Source organism: Myxine glutinosa, chromosome 11 (genome assembly GCF_964187855.1).
Source record: "Myxine glutinosa chromosome 11, kmMyxGlut1.1, whole genome shotgun sequence".
Taxonomy (NCBI): domain Eukaryota; kingdom Metazoa; phylum Chordata; class Myxini; order Myxiniformes; family Myxinidae; genus Myxine; species Myxine glutinosa.
Genome location: NC_136271.1, coordinates 26262746 through 26285544, shown reverse-complemented (window position 1 = coordinate 26285544; position 22799 = coordinate 26262746). Strand labels below are relative to the sequence as shown.

The window sequence follows — 22799 nt, the reverse complement described above, 5'->3', positions numbered from 1 at the left end:
GGTCGAGGCGGCGGGCCCTGGCGTAGACCGGCGGGCCCGTGGTTGGTATGTGGTGCTCGATCCCATGCCGTACTGCGACGGCCGAAAACGTCGGCCGCGTGAGGGCCGGGAACTCCGTGAGCAGGCGAGCAAACTCGTTCGCCGCCGGGACGGTGCATGCCAGCTCGGTCGGCGCGGAGCTGCTCAATGTGCATACCAGGGAGCTGAAGGTTTCAGCGTTGATTAAACGACGCCGTTGGACGTCCACCAGTAGTCCGTGTGCGCAGAGGAAGTCGGCGCCTAGCAGAGCCATGGGCACGTTGGCGGTTACAAACGTCCAAGCAAAGCGTTGGCCGCCGAAGCAGAGGGTGACGTTGCGCGGGCCGAAGGTGCGGATAGTCGATCCGTTGGCCGCAACCAAGGAGGGGCCGCAAACCGCGGATTGCCTGTCCTGGTCAGAGGCGGGTATGACGCTCAGTTGGGCGCCGGTGTCGCACAGGAAGCGCCGTCCGGACGCTTTATCCGTGATGAACAGTAAGTTGCCCGTGTGGCCGGCGCTCATGGCTGGTAATGAACGCCAGCCCGGCCGTTTCCCGGCCTGCCGAAGGTGCACGGGGGTCGGCATGTCCGGGCCTTCTGTCCGAACCTGGCATGATAGTAACACCACGCTTGGTCAGGTGGAGGCCTCGGTCGTCGTGCTGGAGGTGGTCGGCTCGGTAGAGCGGCCGCCAATTGCGTCGGCAGTTCGGCCGTCGACCGTGCCGGGTGCTCGGGCGCCATGGGTGTTGCGTCGGACGGCGGTGGGTCCCATGTCGCCGCTGCGATGCGCTGTCCTGCGGCGGAGATCTTGTCGGCTTCTCTGGCAAGGGCCCGGGGATCTGTGATCGTCGTGCTTGCCAGGGCGAGGCGTACCGGGTTAGGCAGCTGACGGAGGAACAGCTCCCGGAACAGGAATGCCGGAGAGTGCTCGCCGAGCAGTGAAAGCATGTAGTCCATTCGCTCGGAAGGGCGCGTGTCGCCGAGCTCAGGCAGTTCGAGCAGGCGCCGTGCGCGTTCCGCCGATGGGAGGGCGAAAGCATCGAGGAGCAGCTTCTTAATCGCGCCGTATTTGTCAGCGGCTGGCGGGCTTTCGAGGAGGCTCAGGGCGCGGGCCGCGGTAGCCGACCCGAGCGCAGCTACCACATGGTGGAAGCGGGTGTCGTCGGCCGTGACGCCTCGCAGGGCGAACAGGGACTCCGCCTGCGCGAACCAAACCACCACGTGAGCCTCCCAGAAGGTAGGCAGTTTAAGGGCGACTGCCGTGTCCATGTCGATAGGTCACCAATGAAGGAGCTGGGGCTCCCACGTCGATCGGAAGAATGGACGCGACAAAAAGCTAGAATTCATCCGAGTTGCTTTAATGAAATCAAACACTCAGGCACTCTGAAAACCCGTTTATCGGTCAGCAATATATATCTATTATCCCAGGGGGTTTGCCCAGGCCCGGCGCCAGGGGGCGTGGCCCAGCGTCCTGGCTGCGGCCTGGCAAGTTGAGGGCGAGCCTGCCCGGGCATGCCCGGGCGTCCCGACCGAGGCCTGGCAAGTTGAGCGCGGGCCTGCCCGGGCGTCCTGGACGAGCCCGGCATGGTGATCGCTCCGCGTCCTTGATAGGTGCAAGGCGATTGTGAAAACCCAGCGGCAGCCGCTACAATATATCGTTTTTGGCCCCATCTGTCAATGGTGAATTATCTGGCTTCGGATCTTCACCAACATCGAATCAATTCTTCCTTGTCACACACCATCCTGCCCAGTAAGTTTTGTCTGAATCCGCCCATAGCGTTTTGAGATATCGTGCTATATATAATTTTTGGCCCGATCTCTCTCTCTCAATGGTGACGAATGACTTAAAATTTTCAAAAATCATCATATCCGGATCCGGCTTCAGATCTTCACCAAAATTGAATTGATTCGTTCTTGTCACCCACCTTGCCTGCCCAACAACTTTTGGCCGAATCCATCCTTAACGTTTTGAGATCTCGTACTATATAATGTGTTTTGCCCTATCTCTCAAAGGCGAAGAATCACTTTTAAAATTCTAGGTCCAGACCCGGATCTTCACCAAAATCTAATCAATTCATCTTGTCACGCACGTAACCTCTCCACCATATTCGGCCAAAACTGTCAACAAATTTTTGAGATATCCTGTTCACACACAGAGAAGGGTGAAAACATAACCTCCATCCAATTTCGGTGGTGGAGGTGGCAAAGGCAGATCCTCATCAGTGCAGCACTTCATACCATTTAATGTGGGATCACCACAACTTTTATATTTTAATAGAACTAGAAGCACAGGCCACACACTGCCTATGGGAGCAACCAGGGGGTTACAGTCATGTGAAAAAGTAAGTACACCCCATGTAAAGTTTTGACTTTTTCAACATTTTTCAACATACAGCTATTTGATCTTCATTTCAACAATATTGATAGATAAAGGTGATATAATATAACAAATATCATGAAACATTTACATTTTGTAGCCCATTGTATAATTTAAATAAACATAAATACAAATTTTGCATGTGGAAAAAGTAAGTACACCCCTACATTTATCACTACTTCAAACACCAAAAATTAGAATCAGGTGCACCAGCTCAGGTGCAAATGATTAGAACATCATTAGAGAGGATCTTGGAGGAACCTGTCTCATTTAAACCTCAGACATTTAGTTTGGTTTGCTCTTTGTTGTTGAAGTGTGCGGCGTCACCATGCCTAGATCAAAAGAGCTCTCAGAGGCCTTCAGAAAGACGGTTATAGATGCCTACGAGTCTGGGAAGGGATTTAAAAAGATCTCCAAACAATTTGAAATCAATCATTCGACTGTCCGGAAGATCATCTACAAGTGGAGAAGATTCCAAACAACTGCCAACTTGTTCAGGCCAGGCCGCCCCAGCAAGATCAGCCCGAGAGCAGACCGCAAGATGCTGAAAGGAGTCTCTAATAACCCCAGAATGTCATCACGTGACCTACAGGTAGCTCTTGCCACTGTTGATGTCAAAGTGCACGAGTCTACCATTAGAAAGAGGCTGCACAAATTTGATCTTCATGGGAGTTGTGCCAGGAGGAAACCTTTGCTGTCCAGAAAGAACATCAGGGCAAGACTAAAGTTTGCCAATGAACACCTTGGCAAAGACCAGCACTTCTGGAACAATGTGCTCTGAGCAGATGTCAAAGGTAGAGCTATTTCGCCACAGTACCAGAAGACATGTTTGGTGAAAACCAAAGACAGCATTTGACCACAAGAACCTGATACCAACTGTAAAGCATGGTGGTGGAAATATTATGGTTTGGGGCAGCTTTGCTGCATCAGTGCCTAGGCAGCTCACCATCACAGAATCCACGATGAATTCTTCATTGTACCAGAGGGTGCTTGAGGATATTGAGGCCATTTGTCAGAAAGTTGAAGCTCAACCGAAGGTGGACCTTGCAACATGACAATGACCCTAAACATACCAGTAAATCCACCAAGGAATGGCTGAAAAGAAAGAAATGGAGGGTTCTGGAATGGCCAAGTCAAAGCCCAGATCTAAATCCCATCGATAAGTTGTGGGGGGATTTGAAACGAGCTGTGCATGCAAGAAACCCCTCAAACATCGCACAGCTGAAAGAATTCTGCATGGAGGAGTGGGCAAAAATTTCTCCCAGTCGATGTCAGAGACTGGTAGACAGTTATAAGAAACGCCTACTTGAGGTTGTTTCTGCCAAAGGGGGTAATACCACCTATTAGAGCCAAGGGTGTACTTACTTTTTCCACTTGCGAAATTTGCATTGATGTTTATTTAAATTATACAATGGACTACAAAATGTAAATGTTTCATGATATTTGTTATATTATATCACCTTTATCGATCAATATTGTTGAAATGAAGATCAAATAGCTGTATGTTGAAATATGTTGACAAAGTCAAACTTTACATGGGGTGTACTTACTTTTTCACGTGACTGTATGTTATTATCCTTCTTCAAAAGTGTTATTCAAAATACCTCTGGCTGCTTAACCAGCATCCGGATACTTTTTAAAACACACCACTGCACTGGAAAGCATGGGGACAGGAATACTGTGCTGTAAAGGATGGGGACCTGTCCACCTTTCCCACCTGGAGCGGCCCAAGACCACCAGCAAAGATTAAAAAAACACCTCTATACACTAATTGGGGTCATGTTGATCCTATGTAGCAAGTTTGGATGCAACTGGCCCAGAACTTTAGGAGTAGCACAACAAACAAGCACACACACACGCACACACACACACACACACACACACACAGTCACACACACACACACACACAAAACAGAGGTGGATACCTCAAGACCTGGTTGGTCTCCGTTCCATCTCCCGAAATCCACGTGTGTGTGTGTGTGTGTGTGTGTGTGTGTGTGTGTGTGTGTGTGTGTGTGTGTGTGTGTGTGTGTGTGTGTGTGTGCGTGTGCGTGCGTGCATGCGTTCGCGCGTGCGTGCGTGTGTGTGCGCGCGCTTTGAGACCTGTGAGGACTCCGTTATACCTTCTGAAAACCGCATATGGAAATAACAACCAACGTGAGAATCAGCCCAAGAGGTCTGTACACTTGTCTCAAACAGTCAAGCCTGGGTTTGAAACCAGACCCAGATTTCATCTGTCATCCCAGTGTTTCATAGGCAGGGTGATTCATCAATGTGTGTGCCATCCCTCAGATAGATCTTAAGCTGGTGTTCCGTCTGCCGGCATTAGTTGGTGGATGTGAAAGATTCCATGGTATCCTTCGCGAAGAGTTGGTGAGTTATTGCCAGCACAATGGCCAAACTCAAAATTCCTGCTGTAGCTACTTTGTCGAACATCAGGCCAAGGCAGCCAGTTCCTGAAAGAATTGAGACAAAAACTTCCCCTGCTGGCCCCATAAGTACTTGGGAATAATTGTGCCTCCACTCATGTGAGTTAAATTCTCATGGCAGCTAGTCAGCGGGAAGTTTTGTACCCTGCAATCGTGCATATTTGTGATCTGTCCAGCATTGGTTCTTAGCTACAAAAACGTTCATGACCTGACGTGAGCATCAAGATGCTGTGTCGGGAGTGTGGGCCTCCACCCTCACTTTTCACCAAGCCCATCTCAAACTATTCACTCAGCGCTCCATAACCTCAAACCTAAACTTTTTCTTCATCAAATTCTGAGTGGTATTCACTGTAAGTTAATACAGTACATGTAAGTTAATACAGCTTTTGGATCTCACGATCTGCCATGATCTTTCCTGGGAAAACCACATTTCCAAGACGGCCTCCCAAGCCAGTCGCCGTTTGAGCATCCTCCATCGTGCAAAGTCCTTCCTGGGCACTTCTGATCTCCACACCACATACAAAGATTGCATCCGCATCTCAATGGAATACTGCTCTCCGCTCTGGGCTGGTGCTCCTGCCTCACACCTAGTTTGGCTTCAAGTGGTTGAAACCAAAGCGTTCAGAATCATTGGTATCTCCCGCGATGACGCTGATTCTGAGGGCCTTTCACTCTCTCACCACAGGCAGGTTGGTGGTCTTTCTGTCTTCTACCGACTCTTCTGTGGCCTTGCTCTCCCAGCTCTATCTGTGCTCTGTCCCCCAAATATTCCTGCAGGATTCACAAGATCTGTCAGCAACCCTCTTCTGGTGAAACTGCCAAAATCTAGACTCTCTGCTCACCTTCACTCTTTCAATCCTCTTTTCTCCCGCCTCTGAAAAAACTCCCTCAAACTTCAATCCCACTCCTCTCTCCAGGTCTTTAAAACAGCTGTTAACCACCATCTCTTATCTTCCCCCATCCAAAACCTTGATCTTTTCTACTTTCGTTAAAACACCCCAAATCCACCTCTTTCAATCCCCAACTTCTTTCCTGAAATTCATAGAAGTGTTCACCCCTCCCTCCTCTCCCAGCCCTCTCCCTTCCACATATCTACCGACATTCACTGTTCTCTACTGTTGTGCTTGTGTGCTTCCCTCTTGTCTCCCACTCCCTTCATTGTATGTTTTATGTGTCTGTGCATGTTTTCATGTTCAATGTGTTAGTTCTTACATGAGCTTCAATTCTGTATACAAAAAAATAATCATAATAACAATAATAGGCACATCATCGGGTTACTCAAAATGGCTAAATCTCCAAAGCAAGACAGCATGCACGTTTGGATACCCAAATGCAGTCTTGAAAGTTTTAATTGATCAACGAGAAACACGGTTTCAAATCACCTGGAGAAAGGTTATGGTCCCAGGGAGACTTCAAGGATCCATTGATCATCACAGACTACACACAATGGTATGCAAAAGCAATTGTGGGAATTGCCACAGGATTTTGGTGTTTTGCATCGCTTGCAAAAAAAAAAACCACGCTGTTAGTTGAATCTTGAATGCAGACTTCAGCAAATCGCTCACCGAAGATTTCCTGAAACACAGAACAGGTTCGGATGAAAATGTTGCTGAAATCAATTGGGATTTGTAATTTTCCATCGAGACCAACAAAGTGCTCTTACAATATATCGCATGAAATTCTGTACAGTATTCCAACCCAGAACCTAAGGATTTTGTCAAATCGATCGATATTTTTTCCATTACATGTCAGTTGCACTCGTGTGCAATTCTTTTACCAAACATTTATACTGATTACACTGCTTTTTGGAATATTTGGTTTAAAAAACATGAATACAAAGTCTGGTCCATACCTTTCACCAGTAAAGACTGTGTTAACCATACACTGTGGTTGCTTTTTTGCCATAAAACAGAATTCAAAGTTATACAAGAAAACTGACCATGCGGAAGGAAAAAGAACTGACCAAGAGAACTGACTAACCCGAACCCCCCCCCCCCCCCATCCCCCTTTCACAAACCCTAGGTCCTCAACCTCCACCGACCAACTCCATGTCCTTACCCTCCCCCTCCCCATTCCAACCCTTCAGACACTCTCCCCATTGCAACTCATCAACCGCTCCCCCCCCCCCCCCACCCCCAAACCCTCCATAGCCCCAGCCTCCCCCTCCCAATTTGACCCACCTTTGCTCTCCCACCCCCCTTCCCCCCCCCCCCCATCCCCTCCACCTCCAAGTCCTCAACCACCGCCTCCCAACTCCAACAGGAATGCTGCGCTGTATAGGGTAGAGACTTGTAATACCCTTTCCCACCGAGAGGCGGTGCTGCACGATATACATTTACATAGAGAATGTGTGTCCCTCCCCTCCCCTCATGCACCCCAAAACCACCAGCAAAGATAAGAAAAACACCCCGATACACTAAGTGGGGCCATGCTGATCCTAAGTAGGAAGTCTGGATGTAATCGAGCCAGCATTGTCGGAGGAGTAGCACAACAAACAAACAACGGTCCGTGAATTGTTGTAAAGATATAGACCAGCAAAGGACCCTCACACACTGCCCCTGCCTCCCACCCATTCCCCTCCCTCTTCCCAACTCCACTATTTCCCTCCCTCCTTGGGAACTTGGCCAGTGTGCTGGTGAGAGCTCGCCTGCTCTTTGTGAAGGATGCCATGGGATCTTTAACATCCACCAACTTATGTCAGCAGATTGGATTCCCAGTTTAATGTCAGTAAGATGATGGATAAGAATGTGGAATGACATGAAAGTGCACCACTTCCCGAAAGAAAAGCGTAGGTTTAGAACAGCCTTTGGATGGTGGTTCCACATATGGAAGAAGTGAGGAACAAAAGAGTTGGTGTGTAGTCAGTCTGCATTTTGGTCGTATAACCAGTAAGGGGGTTAGTTGGGAAACGCATGCATCGTGGAGTTATTGGGGTGATCAGGGTGCTGAGAATGAAGAGGGAGCTAGACCAGAGGAGAGGCAGTAAAAACAACAGAGGCCATCGACCGACCTGCAACGTGAGAGAAATTGACCTTGTGCTTTTGCCTCATGGGTTTTACTTTGGCTCAACAAAGGACCGATAGACAGTGTTTGTTGGCTATGTGGAAATTATTTAGTTCCTCGCAATTAGGTTTGCCTTCCAGCTTGAGAACACCGTCTGATATTTTTTTTGTGATTGCTTCACTTCATGCCTCATCATACCCAGGTTCGGATGTTTAATAGGACAATTTGAGAGGTGACGGTATGATGTGATGAAGGAGAGAAAGCGTTCTGTTCTGGAGGGAATTTCAGTATCACTTGGCATTTTAAAAAGTCGAAGGGAGATAACAGATTTCAGACAAGACTAATCTGCTTTGTCGAACTGCCAGACACATGTCGGCATTTTGGTGGTCCGGTGGCCCTCTGAAAACAAACACATTCACAGGGACATAATCATAAGAGCCAAGAAGAACAGAAAAGGAGCAGGATGGTCGGTTTGACGTAACTAAAGCTAACAAAGAATGACTGTCATTTGGAGAGATATGAGTAAAAACATTGTCAGACGAGGTAAGGACAGCTCTATCGCAAAAAGCCTTTGCTCCAATACCATGGATTGTGGTTTAACGACTGACTCCAAGCCAATCGCCTTGGTGGTAATTGTTATCTCCACAGGTTTAGAAATAGAGAACTGGAGTGGGAGCATGGTTCAACTTTGGAGTGTTCTTTTGAAGACTTTAAAAGAAAAATAGCCCCCATTAAATTGTTTACGTCAGCAACTTTTTATTGTTAACTTTATTATTGTTCAGCGCACAATGCCACTCTCACTGTTTTGCACACATGTATTATCACAATATATGTGACTAATGGTTCAGTAGCAGCTGTTCCACAGTCTAGTAATAAATCCCAAATCCCACATACATACACTCACATCCGGGGACTGCCTAACAGGCACGTGAGACATCGGCCATTATAAAGCTCGTAGTGTTAGTGTGAGAAATCTGAGGATATCCCGGAGACTCAATAGCTCAGTGGGCTGTCACCGTGTCAGTGATGAGTTCCTGGGTTCAAGTCCCGGGTTGAGTCAGAATTTTTTCACACTAGCCCCACGCAGGAATTTAATTCCTGTTTCTTAAATTATATATATATCTTACTATAATTCACCAAATGTCCATCTGTCTGTCTGTCTGTCCGTCCGTTCGAAGGTCGCAAAAACGGCTGAACCGATCGCAACGATATTTTGGGTAGGTAATCCTGGGATCTCCTGGAGTAAAATAGGCTATATTGTTTTTCCAATTTCAGCTTTGGCCTCCAGCATTTTCAGGTTTGGACTCCCGCATAACGTTATTTTCCTGGGTGCCGCACAAACGGCTGCACCGATCGGCTGCACCGATCGGACTCGGTGATCTCGGGCAAAGACCTTTTATAAGGACATGGGTTGAATCCCTGCTTGAGAGAATGCCAACCCCCCTCCCCGCCATCACGGTCGTCTCTCCAACTCACAATCCCACGAGATATGCAGAAAGGACGACCCAAAACCAATTATCTTATTTTTGATTCGTATATAAACATCATTATAAGTAAATAATGACCTCGGCCAAAGTTCAAACGACGTGCGTTTAATCGCTACATGAGAGAATTCCACATAGCTATTTGGGCGGTGTATACGCTAACAGATTGCTGTCTCCATCGATCTTGCCAAGGCCGTAACAACTATCGGCTCAAAATCCTTTTAACTGTTGACTTGGTAGTTTTTACAATGAAGGAAACATTAACAATGTTGTTAAAAGTTTATTTTGTGATTAATTTGTGCTTGGAGTTATGTTGTTTGGAATGAAAAAAGAGATATCGAGTTCAAGTAAATGACGACATGCCGTGATGGTTTCTACTTTCTAAACGTGAACTTCGCGGACCCACGATCAATGTTTCTATACGTGAACCTACCCGTTTGTTTGCGAACCGGTACGATTTTCATGGAAGTCCTTCACAAACTTGCTGTCCATATCTGACGTGCGACTGAGGGTGCTACAGGAATGTGGAATTTATTGGTTTCATGCTTTAGCATTCGCCGTATCTGCATTGCCTGTTTGCTTCTGGCCTCCCACCCATGCGTTGCACGGGTATCTCACTAGTATACATAATCCAATCCCCATATCCAAATCCAGATTTTGATTATATGCTTCAATTATGTAATGATAAATCGACCGTGTTTCCCAAGGCAAGGCAAGTTTAAATAGGCCGAAACAAAATGGTGGCTTAAGGACCCAGCGAGTAGCAGCGGACTGACCAAGATGGCGGGCCGTCATGTTGGTAAAGCTTTTTGGGGTTTTTTTCTTATGAATACCTCCTTGATCACCTTCAAAAATGGTCTTATAACACATCCAATCACCCAGTTTTCATCATTGCAATCTGTTGGAGATCCAGGTGTATGCATGCAATGTTTGGGGCCGCTAGGTTTCATGGTTTTGGAGTTATGGAGGAGACAGACAAATGGACGGACGGACACTGCCTTTTATTATATATGTATATTTCTATTCATTCATTCATATATATATATATATGGGTGGAGCTTATTACTGTACATAGTATATATATAATTATATATATATATATATATATATATATATACAGTCACGTGAAAAAGTAAGTACACCCCATGTAAAGGTTTGACTTTTTCAACATATTTCAACATATAGCTATTTGATCTTCATTTCAACAATATTGATCGATAAAGGTGATATAATATAACAAATATCATGAAACATTTACATTTTGTAGTCCATTGTATAATTTAAATAAACATAAATGCAAATTTCGCATGTGGAAAAAGTAAGTACACCCTTGGCTCTAATAGGTGGTATTGCCCCCTTTGGCAGAAACAACCTCGAGTAGGTGTTTCTTATAACTGTTTACCAGTCTCTGACATCGACTGGGAGAAATTTTTCCCCACTCCTCCATGCAGAATTCTTTCAGCTGTGCGGTGTTTGAGGGGTTTCTTGCATGCACAGCTCGTTTCAAATCCTCCCCACAACAACTCAATGGGATTTAGATCCAGGCTTTGACTTGGCCATTCCAGAACCCTCCATTTCTTTCTTTTCAGCCATTCCTTGGTGGATTTACTGGTATGTTTAGGGTCATTGTCATGTTGCAAGGTCCACCTTCGGTTGAGCTTCAACTTTCCGACAAATGGTCTCACATTATCCTCAAGCACCCTCTGGTACAATGAAGAATTCATAGTGGATTCTATGATGGTGAGCTGCCCAAGCCCTGATGCAGCAAAGCTGCCCCAAACCATAATATTTCCACCACCATGCTTTACAGTTGGTATCAGGTTCTTGTGATCAAATGCTGTCTTTGGTTTTCGCCAAACATGTCTTCTGGTACTGTGGCCAAATAGCTATACCTTTGACTCATCTGTCCAGAGCACATTGTTCCAGAAGTGCTGGTGTTTGCCTAGGTGTTCATTCGCAAACTTTAGTATTGCCCTGATGTTCTTTCTGGACAGCAAAGGTTTCCTCCTGGCACACCTCCCATGTAGATCAAATTTGTGCAGCCTCTTTCTAATGGTAGACTCGTGCACTTTGACATCAACAGTGGCAAGAGCTACCTGTCGGTCCCGTGATGACATTCTGGGGTTCTTCGAGACTTCTTTCAGCATCTTGCGGTCTGCTCTCAGGCTGAACTTGCTGGGGCGGCCTGGCCTGAACAAGTTGGCAGTTGTTTGGAATCTTCTCCACTTGTAGATGATCTTCCGGACAGTCGAATGATTGATTTCAAATTGTTTGGAGGTCTCTTCAAATCCCTTCCCAGACTGGTAGGATCTATAACCTTCTTTCTGAAGGCCTCAGGGAGCTCGTTTGATCTTGGCATGGTGACGCCGCACACTTCAACAACAAAGAGCAAACCAAACTAAATGTCTGAGGTTATAAATAAGACAGGGTCCTCCAAGATCCTCTCTAACAATGTTCTAATCATTTGCACCTGATTCTAATTTTAGGTATTTGAAGTAGTGATAAATGTAGGGGTGTACTTACTTTTTCCACATGCAAAATTTGCATTTATGTTTATTTAAATTATGCAATGGACTACAAAATGTAAATGTTTCATGATATTTGTTATATTATATCACCTTTATCTATCAATATTGTTGAAATGAAGATCAAATAGCTGTATGTTGAAAAAGTCAAAACTTTACATGGGGTGTACTTACTTTTTCACGTGACTGTATGTATATGCATATATATGTGTGTGTGTGTGTGTGTGTGTGTGTGTGTGTGTGTGTGTGTGTGTGTGTGTGTGTGTGTGTGTGTGTGTGTGTGTGTGTGTGTGTGTGTGATTGGTATGATGTGGGACATGTTTTTTTTTTCTTGTCTTGTCAGGAACACTTTTACCTCTGCCACTGAATGTGGGTGGAGGTTGTGTTTTTACCTCTGTTTGGCTGTTTATCTATTTGTCTGTGAGTAGGATATCTCAAAAAGGTAGAGGCGGATTCAGATAAAACTTTGTGGACAGGTTTGGGACTTGACAAGGACGAATTGATTAAATATTGGTGAAGATCCGGATTCGAGAAATTTAAGCGATTCATCACCATTGAGAGGGCCAAAAACGATATATAACACAATATATCAAAACGTTGTGGATGGATTCAGATGAAACTTCGTGGGTGAGTTGGGTAGGTGACTAGAACAAGCTGATTAAATTTACTCGTAGTTATGGTACTGTTACGGATTCGTCACTTCCGTTGTTGTGGTTTTCATCCACTGTAAACATTTTTGATTCCATGTACTATTCTTGTTGTCGTTGGAGGGAAATAGAAATTATTATTTTCAAAAGATAAAAAGAATTAATGTTTTAAATTAACCCGGAACCGGACGACGGCGAGGAGGAGGAAGAGAAGAAGAAAAAAAAGGCGGAGCGAGTGGAGTCAGACAAGAAGCATAGTTGCTTTGCGGTCTGGAGTGAACGATGGCGAGCCAGAGTTACGAGTGAACTTTCGGGTTTCCCAGGAAAGGGATTCCTGTGACAGAGTTGTTATCGCTGTGACAGATCAACCTGCGTGTCAGGTTTTGCAGTCGATTCCGAAGAGAATCATCGTCGAGCTGTTGCGTCTCGAGTACGGGCCATCGGCCATTTTGACTCGCGCGCTTTGCGCATCGCACAAGGTTTCTTTGCTTCACTTCAGCCATTTTCACCGCATTCAGACGTATCTGGTGTGTGTGTGTGCAACGTGGCTTTTGAAGGTTAATTTGCGGTTCGCTGACTGTGAGCCGTGAACCGTCCATACCGAGGGTGTGATTTCCCAGTCGCCTGGAGGGCGCCTTTGGATTTCCCAGTCGCCTTGAGGGCGCCTTTGCGCAGCTTTGGCCGCGTGACTGTGACTGTCATCCGAACGGGATTCTGGTCTCGATTGGACATCGTTCTGACGATCGCTGGAGTGGATCGACTTTGGCTTGATGCCGGAATATGACTTTGGCTTGAAGCCGGACTCTTTGGCTTGAAGCCGGAATCTTTGGCTTGAAGCCGGGAATAGATACATTGGGAGTGTTCTGGTTTCACTCACTTGGAGCACAGTGAGTTATATACTATGAAACTGATGGTACCATCATAGGATATATATTGATTGTACTTTTGATTAATATTATTGTTGTACTGTTATTCTTGTGTGATCTTAATCCAATATTTGTTTGTTGGTAAGAATTGGTGTGGCTTCACCATTGATCTTTGACACAGAATAACACATCTTTCTGCCGTGATTCCTCTCGGGGCTCGGAGGTACACCGTGACCAGGGGGTTTGGGGAGGAGCACGTAACAGTACGGATGTAGATTTGGCCGATCATTGAGTTACAAAACGTAAACTGTTCAGCCTGGTGGAGGTATGCGCTCTACTGAGTGTCGTTGTAGTTCCTCTTTTTTTCGTTGGTAATTGTGAAGTTCACCAAAAGATTGGTTAAATCTTCCACCTTCAGTGTGAGTGCAGTAAGGATTTCTATCTTGTCTACCAACACTACTGTTTTATCAGTGTAATCCAAATCTTGCACAGGTCTCCACACTGCGTTATTTAAACTTTTTCAAGATCTAAAAGGCAATGAACAAGGGCATATTACGTACTTTGACTTTTTCTTTCTGAAATCTGTCTGAATGAAAGTCTGATCAACAGCCGATCTTCCTTTTCAAAAACCAGCCAAAACCAACTTAAAAAAAAAAAAATTAATGAAGTTGCAATCGAATAGGATCCAAGAAAAATATTATACTCTCGTGCTATAACGTTGTGCTGCCACATCATGCAACATGCCATTGCTGGTTTTCAGAAATGATCTTAATCCGGCTATCTCATGTATCAGCATTGGTTTGTGGACTTTATATAGATACCACAATATCTTTCAAAAGGAGTAGAACATTGTGTGTCCATACCCAGATCAAATTATTGATTTGGGCAAAGTTTCCTCTTTAATTGATGCCAAAGGACTATGCTCTGACTAAACAGGATTATAGACATCACTGATATCTAGACTACGAATGGCATAATTACATTGTTGATTCATTCTAAGATTATCTTCCAAACAATTCTTTGAGACAAACTAAAATAACCAACCGGGAAGACAATTTAAACTTCAACTTGCAGGCCTGTATGCATTCCTGATAAATGCCAGTTACAACGATGTTCTTGATCAATACATTGGTAAAAAAAATTATGCTTCGTAATTGCACTACAAGGGATTATTTCATTACATCATGATATGTGCAATTGCGCAAAAACAATTAAATTACTGATGAAGCATTTGCCTGTGCAATTTCTGGTCTGCGATAGACATAGTGAATTTGTTGATCTTTAATATCATAACCACATGAGGGGTACTTTCCTTTTGATTGCAGGTGGCTCTGCCTGTGCCTTCAGGCCAAGTGGGAAAATGCAATTCCCCTTGCACTGAGGATGGTGACAGAACAAGGACGCATGAAATATATTCGACCCTTGTACAGGTCAGAAATGATGCATGACCCACCATGTGTTCCATCCTCTGCTTCATTTGAAGAGTAGATTATTAACGCTCTCTGTCGCCCTTGCATCCACCATGGGGCCAGAACTTTGAGTTGAGCAAACTTAGTTGTTTAATGTAGTTTCTTTATTTTTCTTTGAAATAGCTTAACGCAATCTCAAAAAGTAGTAGGTTCTTTTATTATGCATTTTCATTTTATTTATAAATGATTTCATCCACCCATTTTGCACCGAGGACGTAAGTTTTTGCTTACCCCAAATGTTATTTTAATGAAAATGTTTAAAGATATATGACAAGAGTTTTATCATGTAATCTGAAGACAAGTGTCATGATGACATTCTCATGGCACTCATAGTCATGTCATGTGACATAGTCATGTCACTCAGTCATGACACATTAAAAAAAAATAAAGTCATTGGAGAAAGATGGTAGTTGGGTTAAGGACTGAAATTCCCCCAAAACATCCTTATTGTGTTGAAGCTTCCTCTGTTTCTCTCTTATTAGTCCCCTACCGGTGTACACCGGAGGGGACTATAGGTTTGCACGCCGTCCCTCAGTCTGTCAGTCCGTCAGTCCGTCACGCAAAGAACAGTTTTCCAGACTTTTTTTCTAAACGCTTAATGCTAATGATTTCAAACTTGGCACATGGTTTCCTCATGATAAGTTACAGTTCAAGTTCGAACTTTACGACGTTTCGATCATTTTTGACAAAGTTATGGCACTTTGAACTTTGGGAATTCTGATAATTCTGATGATCCTTAACTCAGTGCCATTTTAAGTTTTAATTTCCTTTAAAAAAGATTTTCTCTGCAATAATAGGACCGATTGAGATCAAATTTTCACCATAGGGGGGACTCGGTCTGTCGAATATTTTAATGGTAATTATGACGTCAAAGGTCACGTGGTTCGGCCGCCACGAAAACCACTTTTTCTCTGCAACGGCTGAACAGATCGAGGCCAAACTTTGCAGGCAGAATCGCATACCCATGACGAACAAAAAAGTCAGCGAGCATGACGTCATGCATCACATGGTTTCAGAGTTATGACGTTTTTAAGCATGAACCTTTAAAACCGAGCCCTTCCCTCATTTTTGATCCAATCGAGGGGAAACTTCACAGATCTGTTCAGTATGTCAGTCTACTAAAATGTCCTTTTGGAATTTGCGACAGGGCACGTGGTTTGGCAGATATCGTTAATTAAACGAAAATTTTTCTTTTTAAATGGATAACTCTTGAATCGCCAGTACCTCAGACCGTGAGTTGGTAATTATATAATTCACACAGTGCAATACGTGCAGGCCGCTCCACGGAGCAACCTTGCGGGCTTATCGACGAGGCGAGGCGTGACACACATGTGTCTCAGTATACCTCAGATCAAGTTTGAAAACCAGCATCAACCGTGCATACATTTTGCATATTCGATCATTTTTGACAAAGCTATGGCACTTTGAACTTTGGTAGGGGACATGTATTGCAGCACAATACTCAGAATGCTTGTTCACCTGCATGCTATGCTGTTCACTCAGCACACAGTACATGCAGTTTATCATAATGTTACAAGCGCTTTCTTTGTCTTTTCCATAACTGCTCCATTATGCTTGAATCTTCTGCTTGTGGAATTATTAAATGGACGAATTTCATGAAACCAAAAAGGTCACATTTACAGGATTAAACAAGTTTAATGCGTCCTGCACAAAAACTGCATCCTTTGTTTAAAGAGTACAATCGTGGATAACGTGAGCTCATTATGATGTTGATCTTTTTTAACATTAATACTCCAGTCACGGACTGTATAGTCCTCGTCAAAGCCAAGCCTTAAATGAAAGAAAAAAGAACCGAAGAAATAGAGAGGTGAAGCGAAGGAAAAATAATGTAAGTTTTTTGAGGAACTGGAAAGCCTGCCTTTTGTAAAGGGGCAAGTTATAACTGTGAGGAAATACATGAGAAGGTAAATAATTCCTGAGCTTAGTGGTGAAGGGAGATAAACAAACATCATAACGGGCACCCTTTATTTGCCAGCAGCCACACATGAATCAAGTGATGTGTAGTGACCAGTCGATTAATTTGTGGTCTAGCTAATGAGAGAGGTATACAACAGCGATGCATTTAGTATTTTCAGTTCCAGGTCTAAATGAAACGATGCTGGTCTAGGGTCCTACCACTACAGACGGTCTAGTGTTTGGGGAAATGGGGCAGACCCTGGATGCTGAATGTTACCAGATGGTCTCTCCTGCATTCTCAGCCATTTCTGACCATAAATTGACTTGTAAATCAACATTTTGCTATTTTCTAAGCATAATCTATTAATTTTTTTACCCCGAAGGTGGCCGGAGGCATTATGTTTTTGGGTTGTCCGTCCGTACATCCGTACGGGCTAAACCTCATTTTGCTCAGCAACCACATGTCCGATTGAGACTAAACTTTCAGGGTAGGAGTGACACCCATGCAGAATGTTTCTTATGATAATTTTGACGTCATGGGTCACGTGGTATGGCAGCCATCTTGGATTAAACGCAAAGAATTAAAATTTTATTTCTCGGAAACCGCTGAATGGAATTTTTTTTTAACTTGGCACATTGTCAAGTACTCCCAATGGGGAACAAAAGCATGATAATGATGACATCATAGGTGAAGTGGTATACCAGCCAAAAATGTTTTAATCGAACTCCTTATTCTAAAAATCTGAAATTGCATGCACATGATCTATGATAGTCAGGGCCCAAAGGGATATTTTGGTTCAAATTCTTCCAAAAGCATCAAATTTGGCGCAGATGTTGCCCATGCCGTACTCTTTCGATTTTTGACGGGCGCCAAGGGCGGTATGATCCGGGGACCATACCGGTCCATCCCGCCATGTCACCTAACCTATGACGTCATAATTAGGATGTGCATCCAATCACATGGCGTACTATAAGTGGTCAAAGTTCAAAATGAATCGATCGAAAAATGAAGGCAGGGATCCATTTTTAAGGTTTTCATAAAATCCAATATGGCCGCCAGGTCACATGACCTATGACGTCATATTTATGACATGTATACAATCATGTATACATGAACCCGGATCATGATCGCACAAAAATTAAACACAAGGATATGGCATACAGTTCATAAAACATCAAAATCCGTACCTTTGTAATTAGACTGATGAACTGCATATGCCTGAAAATTAGGAAATAGACATGTAAATATTTCCTCTAATTGTCAAAAATAAGGTCAGAGTTCGATTACCCAACCCAGAAACATAAAATGGTGAACCTCGCGTAAATCTTGACAAAAAACTCAAAAACCAACATGTTTGACTCAAAAATGACCTTTAAGATGACCTTGAGGGTTGACCTTGACCTCGAATCATCAAAATAACATCATAATTGGATTCCTCGACCTCGAAAACCCCTGAAAAGTGGTATCATACATGATTCCAACCTTTTTGGTTATTTAACTGATTTTCCTCTAATCCGGGTGGTGGCCATTTCGTATTTCGCCAATATGGGCCCCCCGGGGGTGGGGGGGCGGGGGCGCCCCTCTTGGCGCCCGTCAAAAATCGAAAGAGTATGGCATGGGCAACATCTGGGCCAAATTTGGTGCTTTTGGAAGAATTTGAACCAAACGGCCCCAAAATATCCCTAAGGGCTCTGACTATGACCCATTTGTACTGAAATATTACATTTATGACATCATGAGTCACATGGTTTGGCAGCCATATTGGATTTAACCTGAAACCTGAAAAAACATCTCCCAAACCACCAAATCAATTGACCCGAAACTTTACGAGTGTCATCGACTAGGCATGGCAATTAAAAGGTGATCACGAAAACATCATTGGTCACATGGTGTGGCACCCATATTGGATTGAAAGAAAATATTAAATAATTATATCTCTAAAACCGTTTACCCTATCATTGCGAAATTTTACAATTATCATCGAACACCATTGTTGCATATAGTTTGAAAATGATGATGTCGTAGGTCAGGTGGTTTGGCAGCCATCTTGGATAGAAAAACGAACCTTATCCGATCAACACGAAACTTCACAAACGTGATCCCACACCCATAAATATGCAGAGTGTACATATTTTAAGGTCATACGTCACGTGGTGTGGCAGCCATATTAATTTCAAAGCAGATATTTTAAAAAATTCCCTTCTCTGAAGCCGCTTCACCGATCGATGTGAAACCTGTCATGGCTGGTAAAAATGTGATACTTTAAAACAGCTGAAGGGATTTAAATCAAACTTGTTTATTTTAAGGACAGTGAACGAGGTCATCTACCCGTTGTGGGACAATGCGAAGGCATATTGGCGACACAGTCTTGTTGCTCTAGTTTTTAATCTAAATTTGTTTGACCAACACTTTAACAAAATATCTCGACAAATGAATAGAAAAAACAAACAAAATCGGATTTCTTAAAACAAGATGAGAACAGCACTGGGCTTTCATGCTTCCCGCTAGCATGAAAATGAAACAGTAAAAACATAATTGCATCTTCATCACAATTCACCTGGAAGAGAAAAGCCTCCATGAGGCTGACTTAAAGGTATGCTTCATCTTGTGTATCCGTCACTTGCTGGCAGTACCGGAAATTCTGGCGATTCCTGGGACATCCAGGCTGACTTGCTAAAGGCTTCTGATTGGACAAATTGATCTTTGGAACTCATCACAATGATAGTGAAAGGGCATGTCAGAGATGGGCGATTGGGAAAAGGGAAGTTGTGGATTATTGTTGACAACGTTTTGAAGGTGCTTTCAAGTAAATTATATAAATTTGGACAATTAAACTCCCTCCAGGTCTTTAAAACAGCTGTTCACCACCATATCTGATCTTCCCCCATCCAAAACCTTGATCTTTTCTACCCCCACTAATTCACCCCAGATCCACTTTTTTGAAATTCCAACTTCTTTCCTGGAAGTCCTTGCAGTGTCCACATGTTTTATACCTCTCCCACCTCCCCCCAAGCCCTCTCCCTCCCACAGATCTCCCGATGTCCCTGCTCTCAAATGTTGTGTTTGTGTCCTTCCCCCTCTCTCCCCATCTTGTCTACCGCTCCCCTCATTATATGTTTTATGTGTCGGTTTGACTTTTTGTCAAATTAATTTATTAATGTTAGCATTAATATTAATATTAATGTTTATTAATTTATTAATGTTAATTTATTAATTAATTAATGTTAGCTCTTTCACGAGCCTCGATCTTGTATACCAAAAAAAAAAAAAAATTTGGACTAATTGAAAAATTCTTCAAAATAATATTTTTTTGGTTTAAAAAAATGTTTTTCGTCAAAGTTGCCGGTCTAACTCTAACATGAAAATGTATTGGGGGTGAAAAGACAGATGGCAGGCACCAAAATAGTTCCATGATACAACCAGCCAGTTCTCGGGAGCAGAAACTGACGTAATACGTATAGAAAAGGTAAAGAGAGCCAATATTGAGGAGTAATTCAAGTAAGTCGAGTTTTGAGTTGATAAGTCGTATTTTGTCTTGCGCATATGTAGGACTAGAACCTCCCAAGATGTATGACAGTATTCTCTCCATACAAGGACAAATTAATCCTTTATATAATTGCAGCAACTGCTCAGACAAAAATTTTGACATCTGAACAGAAGTCCCAGTTACTTTGAGGCAGACTTTGCTATTTGTACAATGTGAGGTGTCCATGTTATTTTTCTATCCTCATAAATCCCTTTCCCCCTCTCCTCACCCCACCCTAATCTTCCAATGTTTCATCAAAATGTTCTCTCTACTGTTCCTTTTGCATCCCGTTATGTCCTGATCCGTTCAGTGTGCTAGCTCTTCCACGTTCCTCGACTACAAAAAAAGAAAATGCCAAATATGTTTCTGTATTGAGTGATAACCTTCAAATGTGATATTGAGTGATAACCTTGAGTAGAGCCTTCAAATGAGATGGAGAAGTCGCAAGAAGTTTTAAACTGAGATATAGGAAGAAATTGAGTTTTAGAAGCAATAAACTTAACTTGATTACATTTACCCCACTGAGAAATCATGTCCAAATTCATAGACATAGTTGTGATAAAATGAGATGTCGATCAAGCAAGAGAAGATGGAGCAGACGTAGAAAAATGCAGAGGAATGTAATGTTGAGTCATCAGCATACGAATGCAGATGGTTATTTATAGAAGAAAGTAGTTCATTGATAAAAAATACGAGGAGTGTAGGAGAAAGGATAGAATCCTGAGGGGGGCTGCACTTGGTAGGGTCGGAGAGATAGAACCATCAACATTAGATAGAATAGATAGAACGGCCAGATTGAAAGCTATGAGGGAGCGGAGTGAAGGAGAAACTCCGAAATAGGGGAGCTTGGATATCAGACCCCGATGCCACGCTCCGTCAAAATATATTGAGTTATCAAGGGCTACAACCAAGGATCCCCAAAGTCTGAGAATTTGACCAGACATTTGTAAAAACAACCACTTTCCATTACTAACCCCCCCCCCCCCCTCCACCCCCTCATTTATCCAGTGTGAACCCAATGAAGGAAAACAATTGGGTCTCTTCAGTTGCTGTATGAATGCCTAAGAATGAATGGTTTGAAGAAAATGGCTTGTCCCATAGATACTCTATGTTATAGTGAGCTATTGATTTTCAACAAATTCTCAGTTTTCAAATTACTTGTACTGTGTTGGTTTGTTTTTTTTTCTTCCACCAATCTGCAATTTCAGTTATAAAATTAAGGAATAAGAGGTATAAATGAAAAAGTAAATATAACTGAAACACCAACCCAGCCCAATTTGTCAATGTTACTCAGATTGCGCAGAGGAGAGTTCTGCTTTCTCAATATTGATGTCTCTTGATAATTTGATGTTATTCACATACGTAGTGGAATGAATATCATACAAACCTGAATATTAGAATATAGAAATTCCCACCTGAGTCTTTATTTTAAGGGGGAATTAATTAAAGGATTGATTGGAAAATGTTATCAAACCTGGAAGATTCTCCTGATCTGGAACTGAGCATATGTTTCAGGGCATATTTACATTTCAGAAATATTTTACAGTCGAATATACAAGTTAGCAGCATTTCTTTGAAATACTTTACCTTGAACAAGCTTTTTATTATTTTGTTCTCATTCAAAATTCAAGGAAAGTATCTGGTATTGAAAAATTTTTTGCTAAATGCAGAGCTTCGAGAAATTACATCTTCAGTGACCTTAAAATGATGCACCAGGTTCGAGTTGACAAATATAACTTGAATTGAGCTTTGCATAAGGATAATCAAACAAAATAATATGTATTTTTTATTACCTATGCCACCCAAGGTGGATGGAGGTTATGTTTTCACCCCTGTCTGTCCGTTTGTCTGTCCGTTTATGAACAAGATATCTCAAAAGGTTGTGGACGGATTCGGACGAACTTTGGCAGGGATGTAGCGTATGTGACAAGAACGAAATGATTAGATTTTTGTGAAGATGCGGATTCGGATCCAGCTACTCGAATTTTTAAAGTGATTCTTCACCATTAGGAGATCGGGCCAAAAACGACACGTAGCAGGATATCTCACAAAGTTGTGGACGGATTTGGACGAAACTTGGTGGACCGGTTTGGTGTCTGACGAGGACAAAATAGATTCGATTTTGGTGAAGATCTGAATATGGATTCGGATATGAGAATTATTTAATTTTTAAAGTGATTCTTCACCATTGGGAGGTGGGGCTAAAACCAACATATAGCAGGATATCTCAAAAAGTTATGGATGCATTTGGACAAAACTTGTTGGACAGGTTGTGTGTGTGACAAGGAAAAGTTGATTCAATTTTGGTGAAGATCCAGATCTGGATCAAGCTTGTAGAATTTAAGTAATTCTTCACCATTGAGAGATGGGGTGAAAAGCGATATACAACATGATATACGTATCATGTAGTATTAAAACGTTGTGGATGAGTTATGAATAAACTTGGTGGACGAGTTGGTTCGGTGACAAGAACAAGCCGATGAGATTTTGGTTAATATCCAAATCCAGATCTGGCATATCAGTGGGACTAAACATAA

General features: G+C 43.1%; 1 protein-coding gene across 2 annotated transcripts in view; it reads left to right on the top strand.

Moving 5' to 3' along the window:
• Window positions 1–22799, top strand: part of LTA4H (leukotriene A4 hydrolase) — a 231831-nt gene that overhangs the window by 201764 nt on the left and 7268 nt on the right. For both annotated transcript variants that reach the window (XR_013624929.1, XM_078786493.1), the window contains one exon: window positions 14675–14779. Coding sequence is in view for 1 of the 2 variants with exons in the window: in XM_078786493.1 (XP_078642619.1) it covers window positions 14675–14779 (105 nt within the window). In the remaining variant the exon portion in view is untranslated. Of the gene's footprint in view, window positions 1–14674; window positions 14780–22799 lie in introns of those variants that run through there.